We start from the raw sequence: 23,833 nt of genomic DNA, 5'->3' as shown, positions 1-23,833 counted from the left end.
CTGCTATTAATTAAACTCGAAGAATAGCAACATTAGTATTGCACATGCTTATCTATTTACAAGATTACGCCCGAATTAGTTGCTTAATTTCGGGGATCTTAAGAATAGCCCCAGGTAAGATCTGTCAAAGCACCCCAAGAAACCTGAATGTTTCTTACTGTGTCTTAGCCATCTAGGGCAAGAGTTGGCAGTTTACGACACGGTGTCATTCGCTGTTCCTACTGTGCCAAAAATGAATTTTCAAAATAACGCCCTTACCGATAGTTTGTTTTGGCTGTTTCTACTACTACTTCGTCTAGGGTAAAAATTGCTCCAATCTGCTCAGAACAAGTTGCAAATGTCTCGGAAACGTTCTACCCGCAATGTCATCTTTCTTATCACTCATCTTTCTGATCACCCAGTATGAACTGCGAAACAGGAGCTCGAGATGTTAGCTTTTGTGCACATGCGGATTAAGTGCGGGACCGATAAATTTATTGCCTTACAGTTGAAATGAATAGATTTCCTCCCGTCGTCTCCATGCCCAAACCTCTTTCGAGTTTCCACAGGAGCTCTATCTTAAGTTCTCACAAGGAAGAAAAACCTTACGCTGCTTCAAGTTATTTTTAACAGCAAATGATTTTACCGGGGCCTTGAAACCACTGGATAAAATTGGCCTTCATGCAGCTTGTTAATATAGTTTGATGTGGCTGATAAAGTACTCTTATCAGAGCATTCGATGTGTTCACTGAACGGACCGACAAACGTGTCGCAACTTAGACTACCACAGCATTTATCATCTGATTGCGCCTGATTGGACGGTGAACACGAAACGGCACGTTCTCCAAATACTTAGCTTGGTTGTCCGAGTATCTTGCCTATGTAGCTCATGCAGTTCTCATGTTACATTAGCTGCAAGCAGACGTGCTCTTTTAGTCAGTAGAATTGTCACCTTTGTGGCTGAATGGCTGCAAAAGGAGCACAGCAGACTGGTCCTTGCGAAATACGGCTTTTATAAACTATAAGAAAGACACTTCGAAATTGCGTTCCTTCGTGACTGGGTGGAGACTATATGCTGCATTCAAGGCTGGAGGTGAACAACCAGCATAACACTATTCAAACAGTTGTTAGTTATTCATGGTCCATGGTGCAAGCTTGTTCTGGGAGAGAAACGTTGGATGCTAAGGCGAAAAACAGATGCAGCTAAAGCTGGCGGAATTTTCTGATGCGACCTCGTTAATCCTTTGATGTTGCTGAACTTTATGTGAAAGACTCCCAATAAATTATCCCATTTCCGGCTATAACTGAATTGACCGTTTCTGAAAAACAAATGTGCTTTCTACATTCCAATATATTTGTGCGGGAACTCACCGTTATTTATCAGATGGCAGTATGTTTTTTTACCTTTGTAGAATTCCAGGTGACCACCCAAGTGAATGTAACGTCTGGTTAGGGCTAAAAAGTAAGCTTGTTTGTTCATTTCGTTTATGTGATGTAAGATTGAAAAATGCATAAACTAAGCCACTTGGCTGAGCTGCTTTTTGAAACGTTTCTCTCAGAGTTTAAAACGAAAGAGCAAATTTAGATTATTTCACAAGATTTTGCGCATAAAATACTGCTAAAGTGCGCTTCTTACTTGACGAAGTTGCGAACAAGGTAGAACTGTCTTTCCCACACACAACTTCTTACAGTCAGGTTATGCAGGAATCCTCAAATTATATTTGTTGACCGTTGTTCAGCTACTCTTCATTTTCATCAACAATGAGAGTTTACCGAGCGAGACAGAACCTGATCTGGATTTCTCTGCATATAAATCGATATGAGACATATCCGTTTATGAGGTTACTGACCCTTTCGGTTGCAGCGGATACTGCAGTTGGAACTTACTTCCAATTTTAGTCCGACTGTTGTTGTTGTCTTGGCTGGCGTATATTAAATTGTTGCAGGTTAGTTTTGCTCATTCTTGCAAAGCCATCGACCAGAAATCTGACTCACCTATCATTAAGGGGTTTTTAGCCGGGTATAGCAAGAAAAATAAGGAAGGTATTCAAACGCCTAATGCCATACACACAGAAGTTACAATTTGGTCATCACAGGTTTCTTTCTTTTTAGAAGTATTTATTTTATATTCTGTAATGTGCCAACGGTCACGGTCAAACGATGGGCTAATTGGCTATGCGGGCTTTAGAGCTGACTGTCCTATTTTGTGCCTCCTAAAGTGGACCTTCAAAAAGAAAACAAACTACTAGCTTGACAGGAAAATCAGATTGCGCTTATTTTCCTAAGGCAAAATACAGCATAATTTTACCATGGAGATTGTTTTGTACTGAGGAGGTTCACAGTTTAGAAGTTCTTTGGCTTTTATTTCAACTTCTGCTGGTTAAACTATCAGAATTATGTTTTATGGCAGTTAAATACTGGTTCATACTAGCGTTGTACTGCTGTCAGTAATGAATAATGGTCAAGTATTTTTCCTCCATAAACTGAAGTCTAGATGGTTCACCCCCAATGCAACATGCATGCCCCACCATCACCTCAAGAAGAGTACGTGGAAACGCGGATTTGGGCTATAAACCGTGTTTAATATTCAATAGTTGTGTTAAAATTTCACCCACATTTCTTTGGAAGAAAAACGTTGTCAGTTGACATACTTGTCCAAATGCGACTTTCACCATCAATTATCTCGCACTTTTTACGCAGTGTCTCTGATGCTGCTGGTAGTGATTGTGGGGCTGAAAACTGAAGTATTTCGATGGAAACCGGGTGACACAAACCGCAATTTTAGCGAACTAATGATTGCCAAATAATTGTAAATGTTCTACTTGTTACTGCCGATATATTCGACTCAAATAAGGGTGAAATAGAGGTGGTGTCTCAAATAGTCAAAACACCTTAAGTAAACGAAATACATTGTGAAATAAAACAAAATAAACTGGAAACAGTCTGCCTTACAAATCATTTTGAATAAACTGGACCCCTCCGGTAAACTCGTTTCATCCCTAGAGAGTAGAAAGGCGCGAAAAATTATTTTGTTTCCATATATACTTTTAAGCGCAAAACACTTGTAAAAACCATGTGTAAATCTCCGAACTTTGTACAGACGCAGCTGTAGTAACGCTGTTTTCAGTTTATCAGGAAGTACTGGAACCCGAGAATATCATTTGGCTCTAAACTTTATACACTGTTAGGAGAATGGGTTTGTTCAGTGTTATCCATCAAAATAATGGTTTTGTAACGCCCAACATCAATGCAAATGAAACTGCGTCTTCTGAGAGATTAAATCCATTACCTTGACTCTTAATTCTTCGGAAATCCTGGGAAATTACTTAGGTGTTTTTATGATAGTTTCCGGCGCAAGTCCATGTATAACATCTGGGTCAAATATTACGACCAATTTTTGAAGTGTTATCGATGAACTTACTTCGTCGAACGATACACTGAATGGATCTACTTAGTCAATTTCTACACACCACCATTTATTCTTGATTAAATGGCTTTTTTAGAGTCATCCCTTAATTGCCTTTCCGTTTTCTAAACAGAATTCCACCCAGAAGCATATAGCATCAGGAATATGCTCTGTTACTTTTACTCGCAGTAGTCCGCAGATAAACAATCGACGGAATTAGTGTGTTCTTTGGAACTAAATTTGTCTCAGCAGCCGTTGTGCAGAATTGGATCAACTGAACTTCGAGACCGCCTTGTGTCGTTATCCTAAAATGCTGCTTCTTCCAGGTCACTCTTCGAAAAATAATTTTTCAATATGTTTTTATACTCCGATGTGGAAGCACTAAGTGCTCTGATCAAAAATGAAAGAATGCCTGGTTCATTTGCTCCATTTTGGAAAAAAAGTTTAATCACACCGTAAACGGAGACGCGGGAGAATTTTATAGATGCCTTGTTCTCTGTCAACCAGTTGCATTTGTGATGACCTCTTCCTTAGGAAAAGTTCGTTTTTCCGAAAAGAGAACATCTCATGATTTCAATCAGCATAATGGCAGGCCACTGAAGTGGCTAAATGATCATATGGACTGCATCTAATATGAAAAATATGTAGACCGATATTAAAAAAGGCTAGAAAAGTTTATCAACAAATATAAAGGGTACTGACCTGTACTCGGTTGTTTCCCCAGTCGCTTACAAACAAATTGTCCTGTTTGTCAAATGCCAGGCCAGTAGGTGCATGCAACATTCCCGGTTCTATTCCATGTTCCCCAAATCGAAACAGATATAAACCATTTTGGTCGAACACCTTGATCGCGTGTTGTGCATAGTCTGACACGTAAATTTCATCTTGTGAATTCACTGCCACCGAGAAAGGATTGGTGAACTGGTTATCTCCGCTCCCACGCGCGCCGAAACGATTAATGAACTTTCCGGTCGGTTTGAATATACATAACATGCACGACTTTTGATCTACAACTAAAATTCGTCCATTCCGATCCGCAATGATTCCTTTGGGGCCGGAGAGGTATCGCTGCCCGAAACGTGAGATGTATGATCCAGTGGGGCTGTACACTGTCACACAGTGCAGCTCAAAGTCAGAAACTAGGTAGTTACCATTGATGGTTTCAGCAACATCCATCGGTCGCATAAGCTGTCCTGGATGGTAGCCATATTCTCCTATTCGAAACAGGAATTGAGCTTGCGTAGTGAAGATCTAGAATGTAAAAGCAGTAGCCTCTGTGTAGCCAGTGGATATGGTGTAGCAGACTAAAAGACCAGAAACAATGGAATGCCTCGGCATTTAGCGAAAAGCTCGTGTCACATGAATTGAGATTCACCAATAATAATGTTTGACCTGTTCAGCCAGATGACTTAACACTCACACTCTCACGTAGATTACGGAAAGTTTCCTATGCACCAATTGTGCGGACTACTTTTTAACCATCATTAGAGGTGAATTTTCAACAACTAAGATCATATGGCCTGAACATGGTGATCAGAATCGTACCATTTAAGTGCAACCTATTTCTGCTAGCTATGACTATTTTTTATGTTTAAGCCGGCATTAGAAATTTAGGATTGTGAATCTCCCCAGACCATTTAGGAGCTCTCTGCGGATGATGATTTTAACAAGGAACAAGATTCTCATATGCTGTTTCTAAAGTATGCTGCACTGATTAACCGTAACTTTTTCTATGTAAAGTTCTGTGTTTTCTACAAAACGTCATTTCGCATTATTTATACTGATTTTATTGTGACGCCTGATAAAATTTATTTATGAGCACTCGGCTTGAGACCAAGTAACTCACAATGAAATACAATAACGGACATCTTGTGCGAATCACCGGCAGAAATGCCTTTGTTCAATTCGTGCATAGAAGTCAAAAAAAGATAAAACTGTATTTACAATGACTTTTTGGAGGTCTTTCCGCTGTATACTCGATATGTGAATTATTTTCTGCTTTTCAGAAGCACCATGAATAAAGATTTGTGCCAATTATTACGCGATCCTGAAATGGCAGATTCTGATGTGAAACGGACAAACGTCTGTCTATTGAGCAATTATGTTGATTCTACATTAGTCAACAAATTTGTTTACGAAATACAGTTCTAACTTCTGATTACTGATCATAATTATTCTAATTCTGTCACAGGTCACTCATGCTGATCGAAAAATGTTGCCTTATTAGAAGCATTTTCACAAATTTCTGTTGTGTTTTTTATCGTTATTCACTCCGGATAGCACCAAATTCTTGAGAAAACTTTCCAAACACCCTTATAAAAGAGACGATTTTATAGGCATAAAATACCATGCTGATTACAATCAACGGTCAAAGGAAGAAGACTATTAGAATCAAATAGGAAGGGTTTTAATGATTTTTAAAGGGTTAATTCACTCCTGTAGAAGAGAAACAACTACAAATTTCCCGTTTCAATGACACGGGTGTTTTATTTATCACTTTTTGTCAGAAATGCTAGTGTTTCAGCCTATAATCTAGGGTGTGCAGCACTGTTCCTTAATTGTACAACTGACTTAAAGTAAAGAATTCATAAATAGACATGTTTTAAATGTTCTCTATTAATTTTGGTGATGTTTTTGACAACACAGCATTATTACACCCTTTTTTAGGGTAGCATCCACTTTTCCTTTTGCAAAGAATTTAATGTTTCAGAACATTCCCAGCTCGGGTACATTCAGTGGTAGTTGACTAAGTAACTGTTGATTTCTTGGTGGGTGGAATGCAACCACGCACTACTGATGGCCTCTCGAATGATGACAAAAAGCCTGCTATTTGGCTATTTAATTAAGTGGGCAGGTCAAAAGTGATTTGAGTAGCTGCAAGTACACAGAATTTAGAAGTCTCCGTTGAGCAGTATGTTCAACGGATGAAAATTTCTCCAGGGAGTCATTTTGGAAACTCATGGATGCGGTTCACCGCGAAAAGTAGTACTTGATCTGCTGATTGCTGAAAGTCGAACTAATCAAAGACACAATAATGATTTCAGCTTTGGTGAATTTGAAAATCCTAGCCCCTAGTCTACTGAAAATTTTGCAAAACCGTTACTTAAAATCAAATCCTTTGATTTGCTTAGGCAACTCTATGTAAGTTATCTCGCTCAGAATAATTACAGTTAAGTGGTAAAACGCGTAGGTCTACAATTATTGCAACTATTTGTTCATTTAAACTAAGCCGGTGAAAACCTGCCAGCCACAGATCTCACGAAATCGATTACTCTGCCAAATGATTTGCGTTAACCTGCTTGATTTGCACGTCATCCCACTCGTCCGGAGGCGCATCCAATTTTCCAAACCAACCGAAAACTTGAAGGGCTGCTCGAGCTATGTGGGGGTTTAACTGTTGCATCGTTGTTGTGTGACGCTGACAACAAACAAACCGTTAATGTCTGGGTATTTCAAACGAAATTAGCAAATTTTCCAGTAAAACAAATCGGATTACTGCGTTAGAGTCCTCATTCTTAAGTAGTCTTTTGTTAAAAATGTAACAGTAGAACATATGAATGTTCTTGGGATAAGTGAGCCTGTTCGCTGCAAACAAAGAGATTAGGTGAACAAGTGTTTACAGGAAAATAGAGATATTGGAGTTAGGTTGAAAATTTCACCAGTTAACTGGCGGAATTTTGAGGCTTAAAGTACTATCAACTGTTGAGCTGGCTGAAATCTGGTTGTGAAAACTAATTCTCTATCCTAGGAATGGGCTGTTACGATTTTTGTCTTTGGAGGCAAAACTCATTTGCATCTCATTTACAAAAACTGGGAACCCACCTTCTCATGAACGCGTCTTCCTGAACTTTCCTGGAGATCCATTGATTCCAATCATTCCTCGCTCAAATCTAAGCAACTGTTACAAAGTGATTCCACGAATTCCGCAACAGATCCCCCTTTTCAAACGACGCAAAGCGAAATTCCACGAACAACAGATACTACTCGCGTGTCTCCCCATCAGTAGTATGACCGTTTCAGGGGTAATAAACTAAGCTCAAGTACTAAACACTTGGTGATTTGAACATCCATCACTTCTTTTTAACAAAGCATGTTGAAAAAGTAAATTGAACAGAGTGTCTATTTTAACTTTATTCACAGACAAAAATCGTAACAACCCCTTCCTAGGATAGAGCATTGGTCTTCACAACCAGACTTCCACCAGCTCAGCAGTTGATATCAATTCCAAATCATACAAGAACTAAATTTAAACGCTTTGGGTCTACGTTCATTTTGAGACGCTTCGTATCCTGATTTTCATGAAGTTATTGGTTCTAAAACCACATGATCCAATGCCGAACTTTATCTTTGTGAACCGAATGAAAAGGTAAGAATGAGTGGATTTGATTGATTGTTCTTCAGCTTAGGACGACTCTTCCTAATCACGAAGTGTGTTATACGCAGAAAAGGTTCTTTCTGCGTGTCAACAAAGATGGACACAGAATAAAATTTAATCGGATTCGACATGGTCAGTGCTTTGTGTTTGAAGATTGATTTGAGTCTTCGAGCACATGTCAGCTACACCACTCAGGTTATCAGCCCAGAAAAGAGAAAATCTACTTTACCGGGCACGAGTATAAATAGGTAAGTAGACTCATCTGTCGGAATTCGCATCGCCAAACAACCGATCTTCGAAAGGTGTTTTTAAGACTTCGAGGTGTATTTCGGGAAAAAATAGGAGCTTTTACCCAGAAATCATCAATATTGTTTTTCACTGAAGTCCTTGTACCTGCATTGTGTAGCTACTGGTTTTCAGCAATTCACAGTCACTTACATTTCATCTATTAGTTGAGTGTATCATCCATCAAATGAGTTAAACAATTCTTCTTTACAGACATCATGCAGCAATACAAATATTTACGCCTATACTCCATGACTTCCTAATTCAGAGGAGTTTGAACATGTAAGCTCTCATTTTTTTTTAATTAGATATAGTAGTCACCTCTTTGGTGAATTCGAAAAGTGAGTACAGTTTGTGGGAGCAAAAAGTGATTTTGTTCAAAAGGAATGTAATTTCGGTTCTGCTTCTGAATATAAAACTGAACTCAACAAGTTTATACCTGCAAATAATACCTTTTTTATCGCAGACTGACTATGAGATTACATACTGTTGACTTTGGCAAACTACTGGGAGGAAGGCTAATGGTATCTAGGCTGGTACCGTGTAACCTGGTTATCTCTGAGCCCTCAGGCTTCTTATAACTAAGCATTTTACCGAAAAAATGCTGAATAATTGTAGGTTTATCCTCATTTTCTTCTTTTGAGTGAGGTCATGTTATGCAAAAAGCGGAGAATCACTTTACAGCTGTTTTATTCTTACGATGAGTCATCAGCGGCCTGTGCCTCAAAAATATACTGAGTAATTTGTTGCCACTACCTTCTGGCTAGCAGGTGAAGACCAAATCGTTTAGCCACAAGCACCTAGTCAGCACTGACTCGCACTCAGTGTTTTACTTTATCCTAACCAATCAAGAGGCCTCTTCCCTCATGAAAGCTTTTCTGACTTCTTTCACACAATCTTGTATAGGTTTGATGCAGGTCTCGCATGACGGCTTTTAAAAAATGAACTTTTCCCATTTAATGGATCTGTCCGTAAAACTTCTAAAAATCTGTGTGAGACAAAGAATGATAACACAAGTGAACCTGAGACTGAATGATATAGATGGCAAACAATATACACCACTTATACCCAAAGTCACACAGGTGCAATGCATTACCGATTGCTGACAAGTTTGAAGAACAGGTTGGGAGAAGAACGTAGGTCGCATGCACCTCAGCATGTGAGTCTTCATTTTACGTCAGCGTGAATATATCACCTTAGACTTAACAGATGAGGATCCACATAAGGTGAAATTCCAAAAAATGAAGAGCCTATATAAAGCGTTGGTTTAAAACGAAGCACTCCATCATCTTTGGAGTGTCAGTTAAGGTGTTTCACTGGTACGATTATCAAATGATAAGACCTCTTACAAACTGGTTTTTCCATGCTGAATACACCTCGTAGACACAGATGTGTGTCAGGAAACGGGAGCTTATATCTCGGCAAACACTGTTATTTTTATGTCAATTTGGTTTTTACAAGAGAAAGCTAAATCTCTGGTTTACGATATTTTTAACTGAATGTGCTGCACCGGTCGTAGGCTGTTGGTCAGAAGAATTACGAGTAGGTCGATGCATGAAAATACACTGCCATATCTCAAGTAGCATATCAAGTGAAACATTGGTCAACCTTGTGCAGTATATTCAGTTGGAAAACTTCGTGAAAGAGAGATTCAGCTGAGTTTTTTGTGAAAGGGTAACAAATATGCAGTTGCGAGTAATTATCAGAAACCATTCAGTTTGGGTTCAAATAGGTTCCGCCAAGTAAAGTTGACAGATACTTGGTGACTGTGCCTATATGTTGAGCTCAAAGAAGGGTATAACCGGTCGTCCGCTGTCGAACAGTTTTTAGAAGCCGTGTTGCAGCAAAAAGTATTTTCTTTTCTGCCCTTTGTCAGCTTACTTTTGAACCTTTACTTGGCAACTGGTAAATATTCGAATGTCAAGTAACAAAAATAAAGCCTGTATCTCGCCAGGGATGTTTTTATTTAGTAAGCTTACGTAACACAAGTGGAACCAATCTAGAGTGTTGACAGCCGAAAATCATATCAGAGTATAATTGTGTTGATAAAACTTGCCAACATATTGCACGGGCGGAAATAATGATTTTTCAGGAAATATTTACACGAGCACTGTTGGGAAACTACGTTCATTTTCAGGCAAGTTACCTTTTTAGTCATAAAGCGCATGCTTTGGAAACCCCCGTGCGAAACATTTCACTAACAGTCCAGAGCGCATTTTTTGCGAGAAAAACGAGATTCCTGTACGTTTAAATAAAGCACTGTCCCCCCTCAAATGAATGGAATGTATGGTATTCATACGGACGTCGGTGTTTTGGTGAGATAACTAGACAATTGATTCTTTCTTAGGGATAATAAACTACCAGTATATATTAGTTTCCGGCATTTTTCCGTTCACCTAGACATCTGACAAAAATTAGCCACAGTGGAATCTGGTAAGAATCGATCCGAAAAGGTTTTCAGTTCTAGGCATGGACTAAAACAATCGGAGCAATCTGAACAGAATACTAGTATCGAGCGGCAGAATTAGGAATCGCTATGACCGGTTGGAAATTAGGACTATCATGGTCTAGAAATCAGCACAAATATTGGCTGGTTTAGTTGAAAACTAAACTCTCTACCATAATCGGGCACGCTGATTTGAACATTTCGGCTGTGTTTATCCAGTCGAAGAGCATGTTTTCATTGATTATATTAGATGTTCATACCATAGCTAAGAAATTTAGTTTCCAACATTTGACGCCATGTTTAAACGTCAATATAACTTAAAATCGTGAAAACCCACAGCTTACCAATTGTTGCATGTTTGACTGACAGCCATTCGAGGAACTGACGAAATCAATGGTTGCTTAGGTGGAATTTATTCTCTGACAATGCTGATTGGAAAACACTACTAGATAGTCTGAACCTTTTGAGGAGTAATTCAAGCTAACCTTGAACTGAATTTGAAACCACCCAAAGAAAGACCGAATATCCAAACTCTCCATTGAGCACTGCGACAATTATCACTCAACCATCGGCTTGGGAAAAATTTCCTCACGCGTGTGAGTTTTGTCAAGTAAGTACCAACTTCATCTCGCTATTTATAAGATCCACAGACAAATTGTATACCGGTTATTCGGCTTGGGAAAAATTTCCTCACGCGTGTAAGTTTTTCCAAGTAAGTACCAACTTCACCCCGCTATTTATACGATCCACAGACAAATTGTAAACCGGTTAGATGGCGACGGCTTTTTCTTGGCAGTAAAACCCTAGGCACCTTTCAAAGATCAACTTAATTTTTTATGACCTAACCAGAAAGCAGTCAGTTGAAAGAAAGAATAAGGACCTGATTGGATATATATGCGGTAGTTCAGTAAAAGGCTTACACATTCTAACTTTGGCCACAAACGGCGCGACCACATACCGCGTGCTTGTTGTATAAGATTTATGACTATATTCATTCAAAACTGGGCAAAGACATGCAGTCCACGGCAGACTTAAAGTTGGGATCAAATCTTTTTTAGCAGAGGACAGGCGCTTGAAATGATCATTCAGGGTTGCATTAACGCACGTCAGTCTGTCAGCCCGTTTGTTACTTTCTATGACCTTAAAAAGGGTGGAGTTTGGATTGCTATTCTGTGTGATTCAACCGAAGTTGAGCTGGAGTGATCCAGCAGTATATGAAACACATCAGACGGAGTCGTGTTGCTAAAGTTTCAGGCCTTCTGTCCATATAATCGATGTATATATGGGCTAAACGACAGGTCAACTCGTAGACGTAACGTCTCACGCATAAGACAAACATTGCTATTGCGCTTGGTGACAGCTCATGTATGTACCTTCGCACTCGGTCATACCACATCAGAGATACAGTATGATGTATTGCTAAAAAGGCGACAGACCTAATCGCCTGTTATAAGGACTGTAAGCGTATCTCACTTCCGGTCTATTAGTTAAAACTAGGTGTATTTTGATGGAAAAATCAGGGGAGTTGTTTAATCGCTGTACATATTTCAATAATTTACCTTCCTTTACCGCTGCAGTTATGGTTGGCCTAGGTCTGCAAAATGAAGCTGAAGCCATCACGCGTTAGTCTTTTGCTGGACAGAAACACATAGAGATTAGATGCTGTCCGGTTTGGATAAATATCTGGGCTAAGTAGGATCTTTGGATGCTTTTGTCGTTGCTTCGTTTCCACTACCGTAGGCATATATGAATAATTCATAACTTGTCGTAACTAAGTTTCCGTATAGTTTCCGTAATTATTTTGGTCAGATTAACGAAGAGGGGTTGATTTATCCTAGAATAATTGTTCTGAAAACAAGAGATCGTAATCTCGTTGGTGCTACCTGCGTCTACTGCAACCATTGATGGAAAATTTGTAGCATATAAAAACATTCACCCGGAAATGCGTATCCTGGCACATTTCAAGTTTTTAGTCCGTCGGTGGTTGGTGAGCTTCGATTCCAAGATGTACGTACTTCGTTCTGTACCCTGTCGCTTTTACTGTTTTGTCGGATTTGAACTTCAAAGAAAGTTTACTGGACTGTCCGACCAGTTTGATATACTAATCCGTTCAGCAAAAAGTTCAAAACAATTTTATTTTGTCATACGATATTTGCAACATGTTTGTGATATTTTGAAAGTTATCTTATATTGTGCAGTTAGTTTTAAGTAATACTTTATTTTACAGCAATGCGGTAACTTCCAGTTAGAAACAACGCAGAAGATTCCTCAGATTTTGTTGGTTTTATATAGAAAATACCAGTTGGGTTGAATAAACCAAGAAAGCAAGTTCGTTCAGTGTGTCCGTAAAATTTGCTTCGTTTGCATACTTCTCAAGCATTTGTTTAGAAGGCAGCCTCAATGTAAGTTTTCTCTGGAACTTGAATATACATATTTGGAAAAGCTGGTGTTTAAGGTTGCCTAACAGCGTATATGTAGCATATCATTGTGACACGGTGTTTGCATTGCCTGCACGAGTGGTGCCAAACTTCTCGACTTTTTGCAGCACGAATTTAAATGTCAATAGAGCAGGTGATTTGAAACAAAGCCAAATGTGTACAAGAGCTTGCGAAGCATTTTTAGCCTGCCTAACGTCAGTTGTAACTCAAAGTATGACAATTGTTCGGGATGCCAAAAAGTGCAGTGTTTCAAACCATCAATTTCCAATGGTGATAGGCGCCTCTTTGCAGCAAAATTCAAGGCAGTATTTGTAGATAAAATTTTAAGTTATTTTCGAAATTCCAGAGTACTTATAAATAAAAGCGAGCGCGTTAGCGCATGACACATGTGAAAAGTTTATTTTCATCTCTCTAGAAGTAGTACATCTAACACTTGGAGTGTCCCTAAAACCAATTCTATTCAATTCTATTCTATTCAATTTCTATTCTATTCTATTCAATTTTATTGTCTCACTGATGTATAGTAAAAATGTTTTTGTAAAATTTCGGAGTAGAACGGACAGATAAAGTGCTATGCAGGCATATTCACATTAATTATTCATTCAATCATCCGAAGAGTATATGTCTAGTTTTTTTTATTTTACGAAGACGTTTAATTATGTAGTTTGCAGATTGGTTGCTTTCTGAAAACGTTTGAGATGGAGTACGATGTAAACAAAACCCGATATAGTTCTCCTTAAAGGAACAAACCCTTTTAAAGGGCACATAAGATAGCACACAACTAGTCCTATTGAATGTGCTAGGAACTTTCAGAGCCACGTTTTTTGTTGGCAGCTTCTTTTCCTCAGGAAGAAACGTCTTCAGATAAACGCCATATACAAATGCTTAGGCTCAACGATTGACAATTGCATTGAACGGTTCAGTCGCGCGTATCAGGATTTGCACTTAGCTTGACGAATGAGTCTGGCCTGATAAGTTAAGACACGTCTCATTTGGAATTTTTGGATGGTGGGGCCCTCGTATAAGACAGTTCAATGCACGCATCGCAACACTCATAGAGATTTCAACGAACTACTTTTTTTTACAAGGAAGGAATCTTAAAGGAGGATTCTGTGTTTTGCACATTTTATGCAGCTTTAGTTCGGACGCACTACACCCACTTACTTGCCCTGATCTAGATAAGGACGCCGTAATATTTTATGCTAGTGGCAGAAATAACACAGCGTATCGGGTATAACCACTTCGATAAAACCTGACTCTGTCAAACACCAGCATACGGAATATATGCTATGCTCTCATAATTGGTCCTACGTTGATGTAACACAGTCAAGATATTCCAGAGGCATTTCTTAGGCCTCCATAAGCGTTTCGCAAAAGAGATGGATTATTTCCAAGATTAAGTTCATTAAGTTTGTAGAGTCGTTTGCCCTCAGCATACCGGAAAACATTTGTTTGTCATGTAATAAAGAATTACTCTAGGAGTGTTTGCGCACTTTCGTGTGCAAAAACTCTCCTTGGAACGATGTACATTTTTTTTCAAAACTAAGATTGGCCTTCGCCATTAAAATAACTTTGCCTCACTAAAATGAAAGTGATCGGAAATCGACAGGTGCTTATGCAATCGCAGATCATTGGTAACTTGTTCTTTAGTAAAAGACACCCCACTTAATAACAGCATCGATCTAACCAAGTTCCTTGTTTTCTAAGTCACTTTTAAGCGGCTTAGTGCCACTGAATGCGATGGCGTGTTCCGCTCAACCACAAAAGCGTCCACCTTCTGGATGTGGGTATTGACAGGAGAGGTCTACCGAAGAACAGTGGTTAAACCATCAAAACTTTTGCATGCTTTTGAAATAAGGAGCGGTTTGTTTTGAGAAACCGTATGGACGTAATCTTCCTTGGTCAAAACTTTAGTGCTCTTTGTCAAACTCCCCCGGCCACTAGTTTAACTGACTGAGCGTATTTGTGGTTTTCCTGTGGTTTTCCTCTCCAGCCGACTTAAACATAAAAGGTTCCAAGTTCTGCCCAGGGATAACAAGTTGAAAGATACCAGATTGTGTTTTTTCTCATCCAGTGCTTAATTGATCGCCTCCCACTATCTCCGAATGGAAAAGTAAATCCGACAAATCGTCCCAGAGACCGATTCGATTTAGGCAGTTTTGATGCTAAACTGAAGTGAATAGAGGCAATCACAAGCAGCCAGTGATACAATTGATTGCCCAAAGGATATGCCAGCAGAAGTTTGTTGAGCAAGCCGAAAGAAGGGAGATAATTACGACAAAAATGCACAATGATGGACAATGTATCGTTCGACAGCAATCCTTATGTGGATTGAAAAAATGTCCCATCAGAGTGTAATCACTTTTCTTTAGCAATGGATCAAACACAACAGCGCTCAAATTAAGTAAATTGGACCAAAGAGCTCTAACGGCAGAAAAAGAACAATCCGGTAAAAGGGAGCGGAAGGCTTACCCACTTATCAAAGAACCAAGATTCCCAAATGCTGATCATCGGTTCGATTCATATTTTATTCCAATCACTGAGTATCGTCCTTGCATTTTTAATGCTTTTTCTGTTTTTCAGTACCAACAGAATCTTTTTTAAACTTTGATGGCAGATGTAAGGCTATAGTATGGCAAGTGTTTCACCTTGTTTACGGCTTATTACCGAAATCCTGTACAAATGGATGAGCAAGGACAACTGAATATACGCTATCATTTAAAGGATAGCCTTAACAGCAAAGTAACAGAAATTCTAAATAAAAGAGAGAACTCAACAAAAAAATAAATGGGGATTATGAAAACGCTTGCACGATGTCATATCTTATCTCAATTCCTTAAAAGGGGTTGAGGATGTCCCTTGCCCGGCTCAGCTTGAAGCAGAATTTTGTGTTACTGCAAAGCCACTTGTTTCATTCGACTAAGAGTGTGCATTTCAGCCTAACCTCCCACGTTATTTTATTGTTCATTTTGCTGTACAACAGACTTATTTTACATAGTGTCAGAGTCACCCCGGTTAACCGAAATTTAAGTCAGCCAGCCATATTCAGTCTTTCTAAAAAGAACCCCAACTTTTGCCGCTATGACCGTTGTTTTTCTGATTAGCCAAGACCAACTTGATACTTGTGACAATATTTCCGTTTATTTTATTGAGGAAGCTACTAGTAGAATAAAAGGCACCTTGATGTTTTTTTCGAGGTCGAGACGTTATCAGCAAGCTCTAAATTTACTGAAAATTCGACAGAATCGTAAATTGTACTAAGCAGTAACACTGTATTCAGGCAGGGCGGTCCATATAGTCTTTGTGTTGTTTCGCGTTGCCTAATTCATGTCATTCAACTTGCCAAACAACCGTTTATCGAGAGGAGGGAAGATTCTGGTCAGTCGATGAAGAAAGGAGACAAGTGTAAATGTGAGGGCCTAACAAAATATGATTTTGCCATATTTGTTTCTATCCAAGATTGTCTTCTGCCTTAGAAGTGGACCCGAAGATTGACAGTTTATATTTGTCCTTACAACGGAGGCGATTCTCTTCAGAAACTGTGAAGGAAGGCTGCGAAAGCCAAAAGAAAACATTCAACCTTTACATGGATTTAAGTACTAAAGAAAACTTCAAAAAGAAGCTTACCTTTTGGGCTCCCTTGATAGAAGTATAACCAAATGGTACTTTAAAGATACGTGAGATGGTTTACCCTGCAAGAAACTATCCCAAAGCAAAGTGTCTCCAGAACAGGCTGGCCTCGTTTCTCCCGGTAAAGATACTGTAAGTGTGCAATATTGTGATGAGAAATAAGAAAAATTTTGCAAACGATTTTTTATCGAGTACTTCTCCCTTGATAAACCTGTTGCGTGGAAGTAAGGTAAAACCATACCATATCAAAACAGTTTGGGTGAATTTGGAATTGGACAAACAGTTTCTCGCAAATTTATCTTTTATCTATGATTTTCGAGAAAAGAAGCTGGAAAAATCAGCGAAAATTTGTTTTTTTTCTTCGAAAGCTTGTAGCTATGACTGCAGTGTAAACACGACAAAATCAAACTTCGTAACTCCCCCCCCAACCAAACGGTCTTTGCCAAATGCTACAGAATCTTGTGTCAAAACGATGTTTTCTCTTGGTGTACTCAACGGATTACATAAAAATGATGACGTATTTCGCACCTGGAAACAAATAAAAGAACAATCCACTTCCGCGGCTGGGCGAGTTACTTTACCCTTATTCCATAAAACATGACAAATTGATTTTTCGCGTGACGTAGTCCAGGTGCGGAGAGCCACGGTTAATCGAACCAAATGATGCTTTTGACATAAATATATGGTGTTTTCCCAAGCAGCTTCCAAGTTTTCGACCCGCACAAAACAATTTAGAGAGGTTATATTAGAAAGTAACTGTTTTATCTCATTCTGAATCCAAGCAAAATTACAACGTGATTGTAATTCATACTACTGATCCATATTACTGCACCAACATGCCCCGGGTCAATTCGGGTCACAAGATAGAGCTTCTGATGGGAAATCATGCAGCAACTGAGAAAAAAGCTGACAATATTCTCTATTGGTTTTCAAAATCCGTCTATGTTCTGTATTATAGGAAGGTCCTCTTAGCAGTCTCATGAAAATTAATAAAAAATATACGGAAAATTTTCTGTAGTTACGCAACGAGTTTCCAGTCTTTAAATAACAAAGACCCTTTTGTCATCAGTAATTTGGTACTGGCAGTCCAGTGGGAAATTGTTCGCCCTTTCGGGTTTACCCTGTTGGTTTTCAAACCTCAAGGAAATTGTATTTTAACACATTCCAGTTAGTTACCGTTGTTTGCGGTAATATGTTAATTCCGGTCTTCAAAACATTCCAAAAAAGTTCCGTTCGAATTAGTGGGTTACCTTCAAAATGTTTACAGTTTGTGATTATTCATTTGTTCGAACCAGGTGCAGAAACCGAGCTTCTCCCATTCCACATGCCTCTTTCTGTCAACGGCCATCCAACAACTGTGTCGCACACCAGTTCGGTCGATTAGTCGGTCGCTTTTTCGCTTACATGCTTTGAGTGGAAGTATATGCAGACAATGTGCTTTTCGTATTTGCTTGTTAACACTGAAGAGTTACACTAGAATAATCATGCACGGGATGATATTTCATTCAAAATCAAGAAAATCAATGGTTCTGGTCCATTCCCGAGAGTTGTGTATAAGCAACTACCACCGCCACCACAGCTATTTGCAAGATCTAAAATACACACTAGTGGCGTCAAAATTAAAGAAATAAGTAAAATCACGAAATTTAATTTGTAACCTGAAACGCCTGGGGATAAACCGAACCGTGTGGCTTCCCAAGGATCGAGATTCAACTTCTAAATAAAAATTTCTTCGTTGTTTTGCTGTTTTCCGCTGAAGAAACCTTGCACGAGTTCAATGTGAAGAATTTTTTTTTACATTAACTATATATAGTGTTAAAAGGATGATGATCTGCTCAACGCATATTGCAACCAACTTTCAAATATTCTGATCATATTCTATCTAGCGAGTTAAAGTGTTTAGTTTCCTTTAGCCGTGAACATCATACAAATGACAGTTAACAACAGTTGGCTATCCGGAGGCGCATCGCTTGTGTACCACGGGTTCAGATTTGGTATGGGGTTTTGAACATTTGTAAACCCTGGGTTTGGCACTTTTCGTTCAAATCAGCCATGCCATCCCTAGTCCTTCAGGTCTGCACCGAGAAAACGATAAGTTCAAATGTAGCAGGCGGAGAGTAAATAGTAACTGTCCTAACTGTCCCACGCTGGAATAATCACCATCTGTTATTCTGAAATAGATTTAGAAACGCAAATCAGCCAACGCATAAACTATTGTCAGTTTGCGCATCATCTAAAAGCCTGGAGACGTATTATCAAACTGTTTTACTCAACTTGATGCGATAACACCACTGGCAACACATAGCGTTGCCAGTGAAAATCTAAAATAGTGACTTTTGTTAACAGGGTGTTTACAGAATTTATCAAATCATCATTTAGGGTGGAACACTTTAGTTCATATTTAAGAGATTGCACTCTCGTGTACTTTTTTTGTTTCTGATTTTGAATTATCTTATTTGTTTACCCATTCAGCATCGATGAGTGTCTGGTGCTTCAACAATCACAAATGGGTTTTGATACGTGACTACCATGGGAATAAGTTCAGATCAGCCCGCCCGTCCTTATCAGCGCTGGATCAGATTGGACTGTTAGGCACTGCCTGCTGGATGTAGTGATCAAAAAGACCCAAGTATCTGTACTGTCTAGACACCTCGTACTGAGGCATCCAAAAATTACATCACGGATGATCCTCCGTAAGACGCTTAAATGATTCTTACGGGTAAAAAGATCTGAAATTTTCAGTTGGACTTTCTTTGTGAAAGTCTAAACTTCGCTGAAAGGCCGAAAACAACTGTTTCATCTCCGTTGTGGGCTATAGGGAGAACCTTGGGGCAGATTCGAACCCGCAGCTTTTAGGATAGTAGCCGGGAACTGCTCTACTCGGCTAATAGTGGCTGATCAGCAGTGTGATTAATTCGCTCCTGGAGTGGATATATGGTTACCAGGTGGTTTTTTCCGACTTGAAGTAATACGAGCTGTATAAGGTAGCTGTGAAAGGTAGGATGGATCGAAAAAACAACACTTGCTAGTATAGGATCTTCCGTTGCGTTTGGGGATGCAAAAAAAGGTTTTCTCTTACTGGCTATGAAGCTGACACACACCAGTATCCTGGCCACCCATGTAAAAAGTGCTCGTCGACCGACTAGGCTACGCAGGCCGAATATTTAACATTTGATTGATGTAATATGGATGTATGCGTGCAAATGAATTTCGCACAATCAAGAATTTTTCGTTGACTAATTGCAATCAAAAGTAATTCCACTCAGGTTACACGATTGAGCTTCTAGCCATTCAGCAATTATCTGAAACATCCGTGATGAATGGGAAGGAGATGAATTCACGTGAGTCATAAGCGACATCCCACTTTATTCACTCGAAGAACAACCATGAAATAAAGAAAGGAATAGCCAAGTCAGTAAGCACACAGAGATGGCACGCACCAAGCAGACTGCCCATAAGGGTACTGGTGGGAAGGCCCCGAGGAGCAAGTTTGCAAACAAGGCTACACGCAAAAGTTCACCTACCACCGGTGGTGTGAAGAAAGCCTTCCGCTATAGGCGTGGGACCGTCGCTCGCCGCGGGATTCTCCGTTATCAGAAGTCCACCGACCTGCTCCTTCGTAAACTGCCCTTCCAACACCAGGTGGGGGAAATCACCCGAGAAATCAAGATCGACCTCCCGAAGGTCAATTGTCTCTGCTCTACAAGAAGCTGGCGAGGCCTACTGGGTTGATCTCTTTGAGAACATTAACCTGTGTGCTATTCATACCAAGCGGGTCACCATCATGACCAAGGACATCCAGCTTGCACGCCACATCACATTATTTAATTTCCAAACACATGGTTATTGTCACTTGCATTATCTACCTGGATTTTAGGTTGTCTGTTATATATGTGTGGAAATCCCTTATTTGGTGAATTCAATTTTTTACATGCCTTATTGCAGGGCACTCTAGTCGTACCCGCATATTCAGACTAAACAACAGAGGCGGTTCATTCATAAAATTACAGGATTCCGGTATGTGTGGAAGATTTTTTCTTGAGAATGCAGAATTGTACAAAACCTATGACCTGTATACTTAATAATCCGGCACCAAGATTAGCAATTTACGTAGAATTCACTCTTTTGATTCAAAAAAGATTACAGATCGCTTGATCACATCTGCGTCAACGAATCCTTATGTGTTACTTGAATTCTCTGATCAAGATAGGGTATTGCATACTGACAACTTTTTTCTAACGATAAGGGTCTGATCTACAACAGAAATGTTTTAAGATGCTACCTATCTGAAGGAGGTGGACAGACGATCGAATGGAGGCAAATAACTATAATTAATTTACCTGGCAAGTATCAACGATCCGACATACCGGCAGGGGATGCATAACGGGCGCTTAAAAATCGTTCACTTAACGCATGCCAATACATCTTCGGACTACAGAAGCAACGAATACATTTGGAAAAGTGGTTTGGCACACGCTGTCCAAAAACGCTCTGCTGTATGTTTTTGCAGCGTTCGACTTTCAAACTGTCGTTGAAATCCGCAAAATGTCACAAAATCCTCCACGGCTTCTATTGTTGGGAACTTTTTCAATCCAAACTTAAAACGGATATAGTTATGGGTTACTTGGTTAGGTATCGTGAAAGCGCAGATAAAGCTTTGCAATTGCTGCTTCTCTCTTCGAAAATCAAATATGCACGACTGCATACTAATGCAACTGGCATGCTAAATCGATTTAATAAATGGATTTAGAGTTGTGGTCCATCATTGCCATCGTTGACAACAACACCAGATGAACACGTTGGTCCTTAATTGCTGTGCCGATGATGCATCAAACCAGTTTTAAATGTGCAATTCGTGGTGGTATGTGAACTGGAATACTGCCAGGACATCCATAGCTGGTCGGGAGGATAATTATGGTCCTCAACCAAAGCATTTAGCTCAAAAGCTAATCGCAAGGCGTCGGTGGTCATCATTAATCCGTCAAAGCAGCCCATAGTTTTGAGTGACAAGTGGCCACACGTCTCAGACACCTCAACACAGAGGGTTGGGAGACCGATGGGTGACTCGGTGAGCGTCACAACTACACCTTCCAGTGTAGCTCAATGGGTGTTGAAGGTGCACGAACCGCGATAAGGTACAATCTCTCCCTGACGCAATGACATGGTTGGTCTGTGTCACTGAAAAAAACACAAGGCTGAAAATAGGGATAGGGCGCAATTTTAGAGTCAAAAGTCTGAGCACAGATGGCATGAGCTAAAAAAACTTCTATGCGTATGCCGGGACTATTGGTGTCCACGTTTGCTATTTGGGTGCCTAAACAACTTAGCTACTGAGTGTTATGTCACACTAACACCCCTCTACTTATCAGATGTATATCCATGCACCTGCCTCATGTACGGAAAATGACAGTATTCATAACGAACTCACTGCATGGTTGCTACAAAGGGCCAAGTGGAATAGTGGACTTCTGGAGTTCTAAGGGTAGCCTTCAATGAGTGTACCGTCCAATCGACAAAAATAGCTGTTTACCAACGAAAATGAAGCTAAATAAACAGACACTTTGTGTTTGTGGCCTTATTTATGCACACCATCGAAGAGTTCATATCGCAGTCAACCTGACTGGCACTGAAACCTTGTGTTAAACCCTATTATTTTAATAAACATACACTGATTGAAAAAGGAAAGAATTAGGTTCGGATTTTTGTTGAAGTTTATCGGCAATGTGTACATTTGAATACGTTGGATTCGAAATATCAGTTAGAGTGTGGCTCAGACCAAGCGCTTCAGGTGTGGCTCAATCATAATAGACACGTTTGGACAGGTGAGAGAGCATTAAGTCAAGTGTAGCGCGAACGATATCTAAAGCGCTTACAAATACCCACATCTAGAAATATATCAAGTGGTTGTATTGAATGTTAAACATTCATTCCGCTAAAAATTCGGCTTCACGAAAGCTCCACCATTGTGGAGCAACAAAATCGAAGGGAAGCGGATAGGTGAGTTGGGAATAGATGAATGCCGCAGTCTCAAGGAAGGCATGGACATCTTGTGACTCTGTAGTAGCATGTCTTCCTCTAAGGGCTAAGCTTTTTGGAGTCGATTCGTAAACGCACTTATAAGGGAGACTTCTGAGGGTAAAATTGTTATACGCTCCCAAACGTGTTGAAATTTGACAACGGAAAAACACCACTGAATTCAGCGTTCCACTATGAACCACTTTTGGTCAACCGAGAATAGACAGAAATAGTCATTTCGACGTGTTCATCGATGTATCACATGTATTTTACTAATTGAGTTATTCTGCCGATTTGATTCTTTGTTTGCATCCATGGAAAATTTTTTGGCTGTTTTTTTTACCTTACTAACCTTCACCTTACATTAGTTACCTTTTACCTTTACTTATTATGTGAGTAGGGCCACCTCTAAGACCTGGTAGACGTGAACCCGTCGAGTACGATGAAGCCTTAGCCAGGTATATGTGTGTTTCGCTGAAGCCAGGAAATTAAAAGCCTTTAAAAGCTCTTGTAATGGCGAAGACAAACGAAGCATTACACGCGCAAGCTACGTCATGACTCGCAGCCCTCTGCAGTCTACTGATCTAAGGAAATAGGCGGCTGAAATTGGTGTCCGAAAAAACTCGTTTACCCTTAACCATGAAAAAATCGCTTTATGTGATTTTTCATGATTTTGGTCGAGTGACTCCTGTGAATGGGTGAGAGGGCCGGAATCAAAGGAAGTTTTTGGTCTCTATAAGACTGAGACTGCTTTTCTGTCCGAGTCACTTGTGACGTTCAGTAGAGAGTGCCAAAGCAATTCTCGTACGGGGATTTCAAACTAAAGGGATGGTTTACCATGATTAGATCCTTGGTTTAGTACTCCGACGATGTCACAAAACCCTAAAATACCAAATCGATTGCTCACATCATCCACTTTGGCTTTGAGAATTTATACTGTCGATCGCAAAATTTTCAGATCGTCATTTCAGATGTTCAGATGTGACCCTCCTAAAGAGGTATTCTACAGACGCTGATAGAACTATTTAAATCACCCTTGCCCAACAATAGATATTTTCTTGCAGTTAGTAACTTGGTTCTCTCCTGAGGGGAGCCAAAATGTCCCAGTATGTTGATATGGATTCTGTCGTATCTCTTGCACTTTTGCAAGCACCTGCATCGAATTTAAACGAGTGATTTAACACCTAAATAATCTTAACAAGCTCGCGGATTTCCGGATGGCGCTGAGCGAGCCTTTGAAACCTGAGAAATCCCTTTTT

At 39.7% G+C, this 23,833-nt stretch overlaps 1 protein-coding gene across 1 annotated transcript in view; it reads right to left on the bottom strand.

The window, feature by feature from the left end:
• The window catches only part of T265_12537 (hypothetical protein), a gene marked incomplete at both ends in the record, with an annotated part of 48,720 nt that overhangs the window by 16,279 nt on the left and 8,608 nt on the right, over positions 1-23,833 (bottom strand). Inside the window, one exon of the mRNA XM_009164261.1 lies at positions 4,088-4,636. Coding sequence (XP_009162525.1) covers positions 4,088-4,636 — 549 coding nt within the window. The remainder of the gene's footprint in view (positions 1-4,087; positions 4,637-23,833) is intronic.

This window comes from Opisthorchis viverrini (genome assembly GCF_000715545.1).
Source record: "Opisthorchis viverrini unplaced genomic scaffold opera_v5_4, whole genome shotgun sequence".
In the NCBI taxonomy this organism is placed as follows: domain Eukaryota; kingdom Metazoa; phylum Platyhelminthes; class Trematoda; order Opisthorchiida; family Opisthorchiidae; genus Opisthorchis; species Opisthorchis viverrini.
The sequence above is the reverse complement of the archived record's forward strand: the minus strand, read 5'-3'. Positions and strand labels throughout refer to the sequence as shown.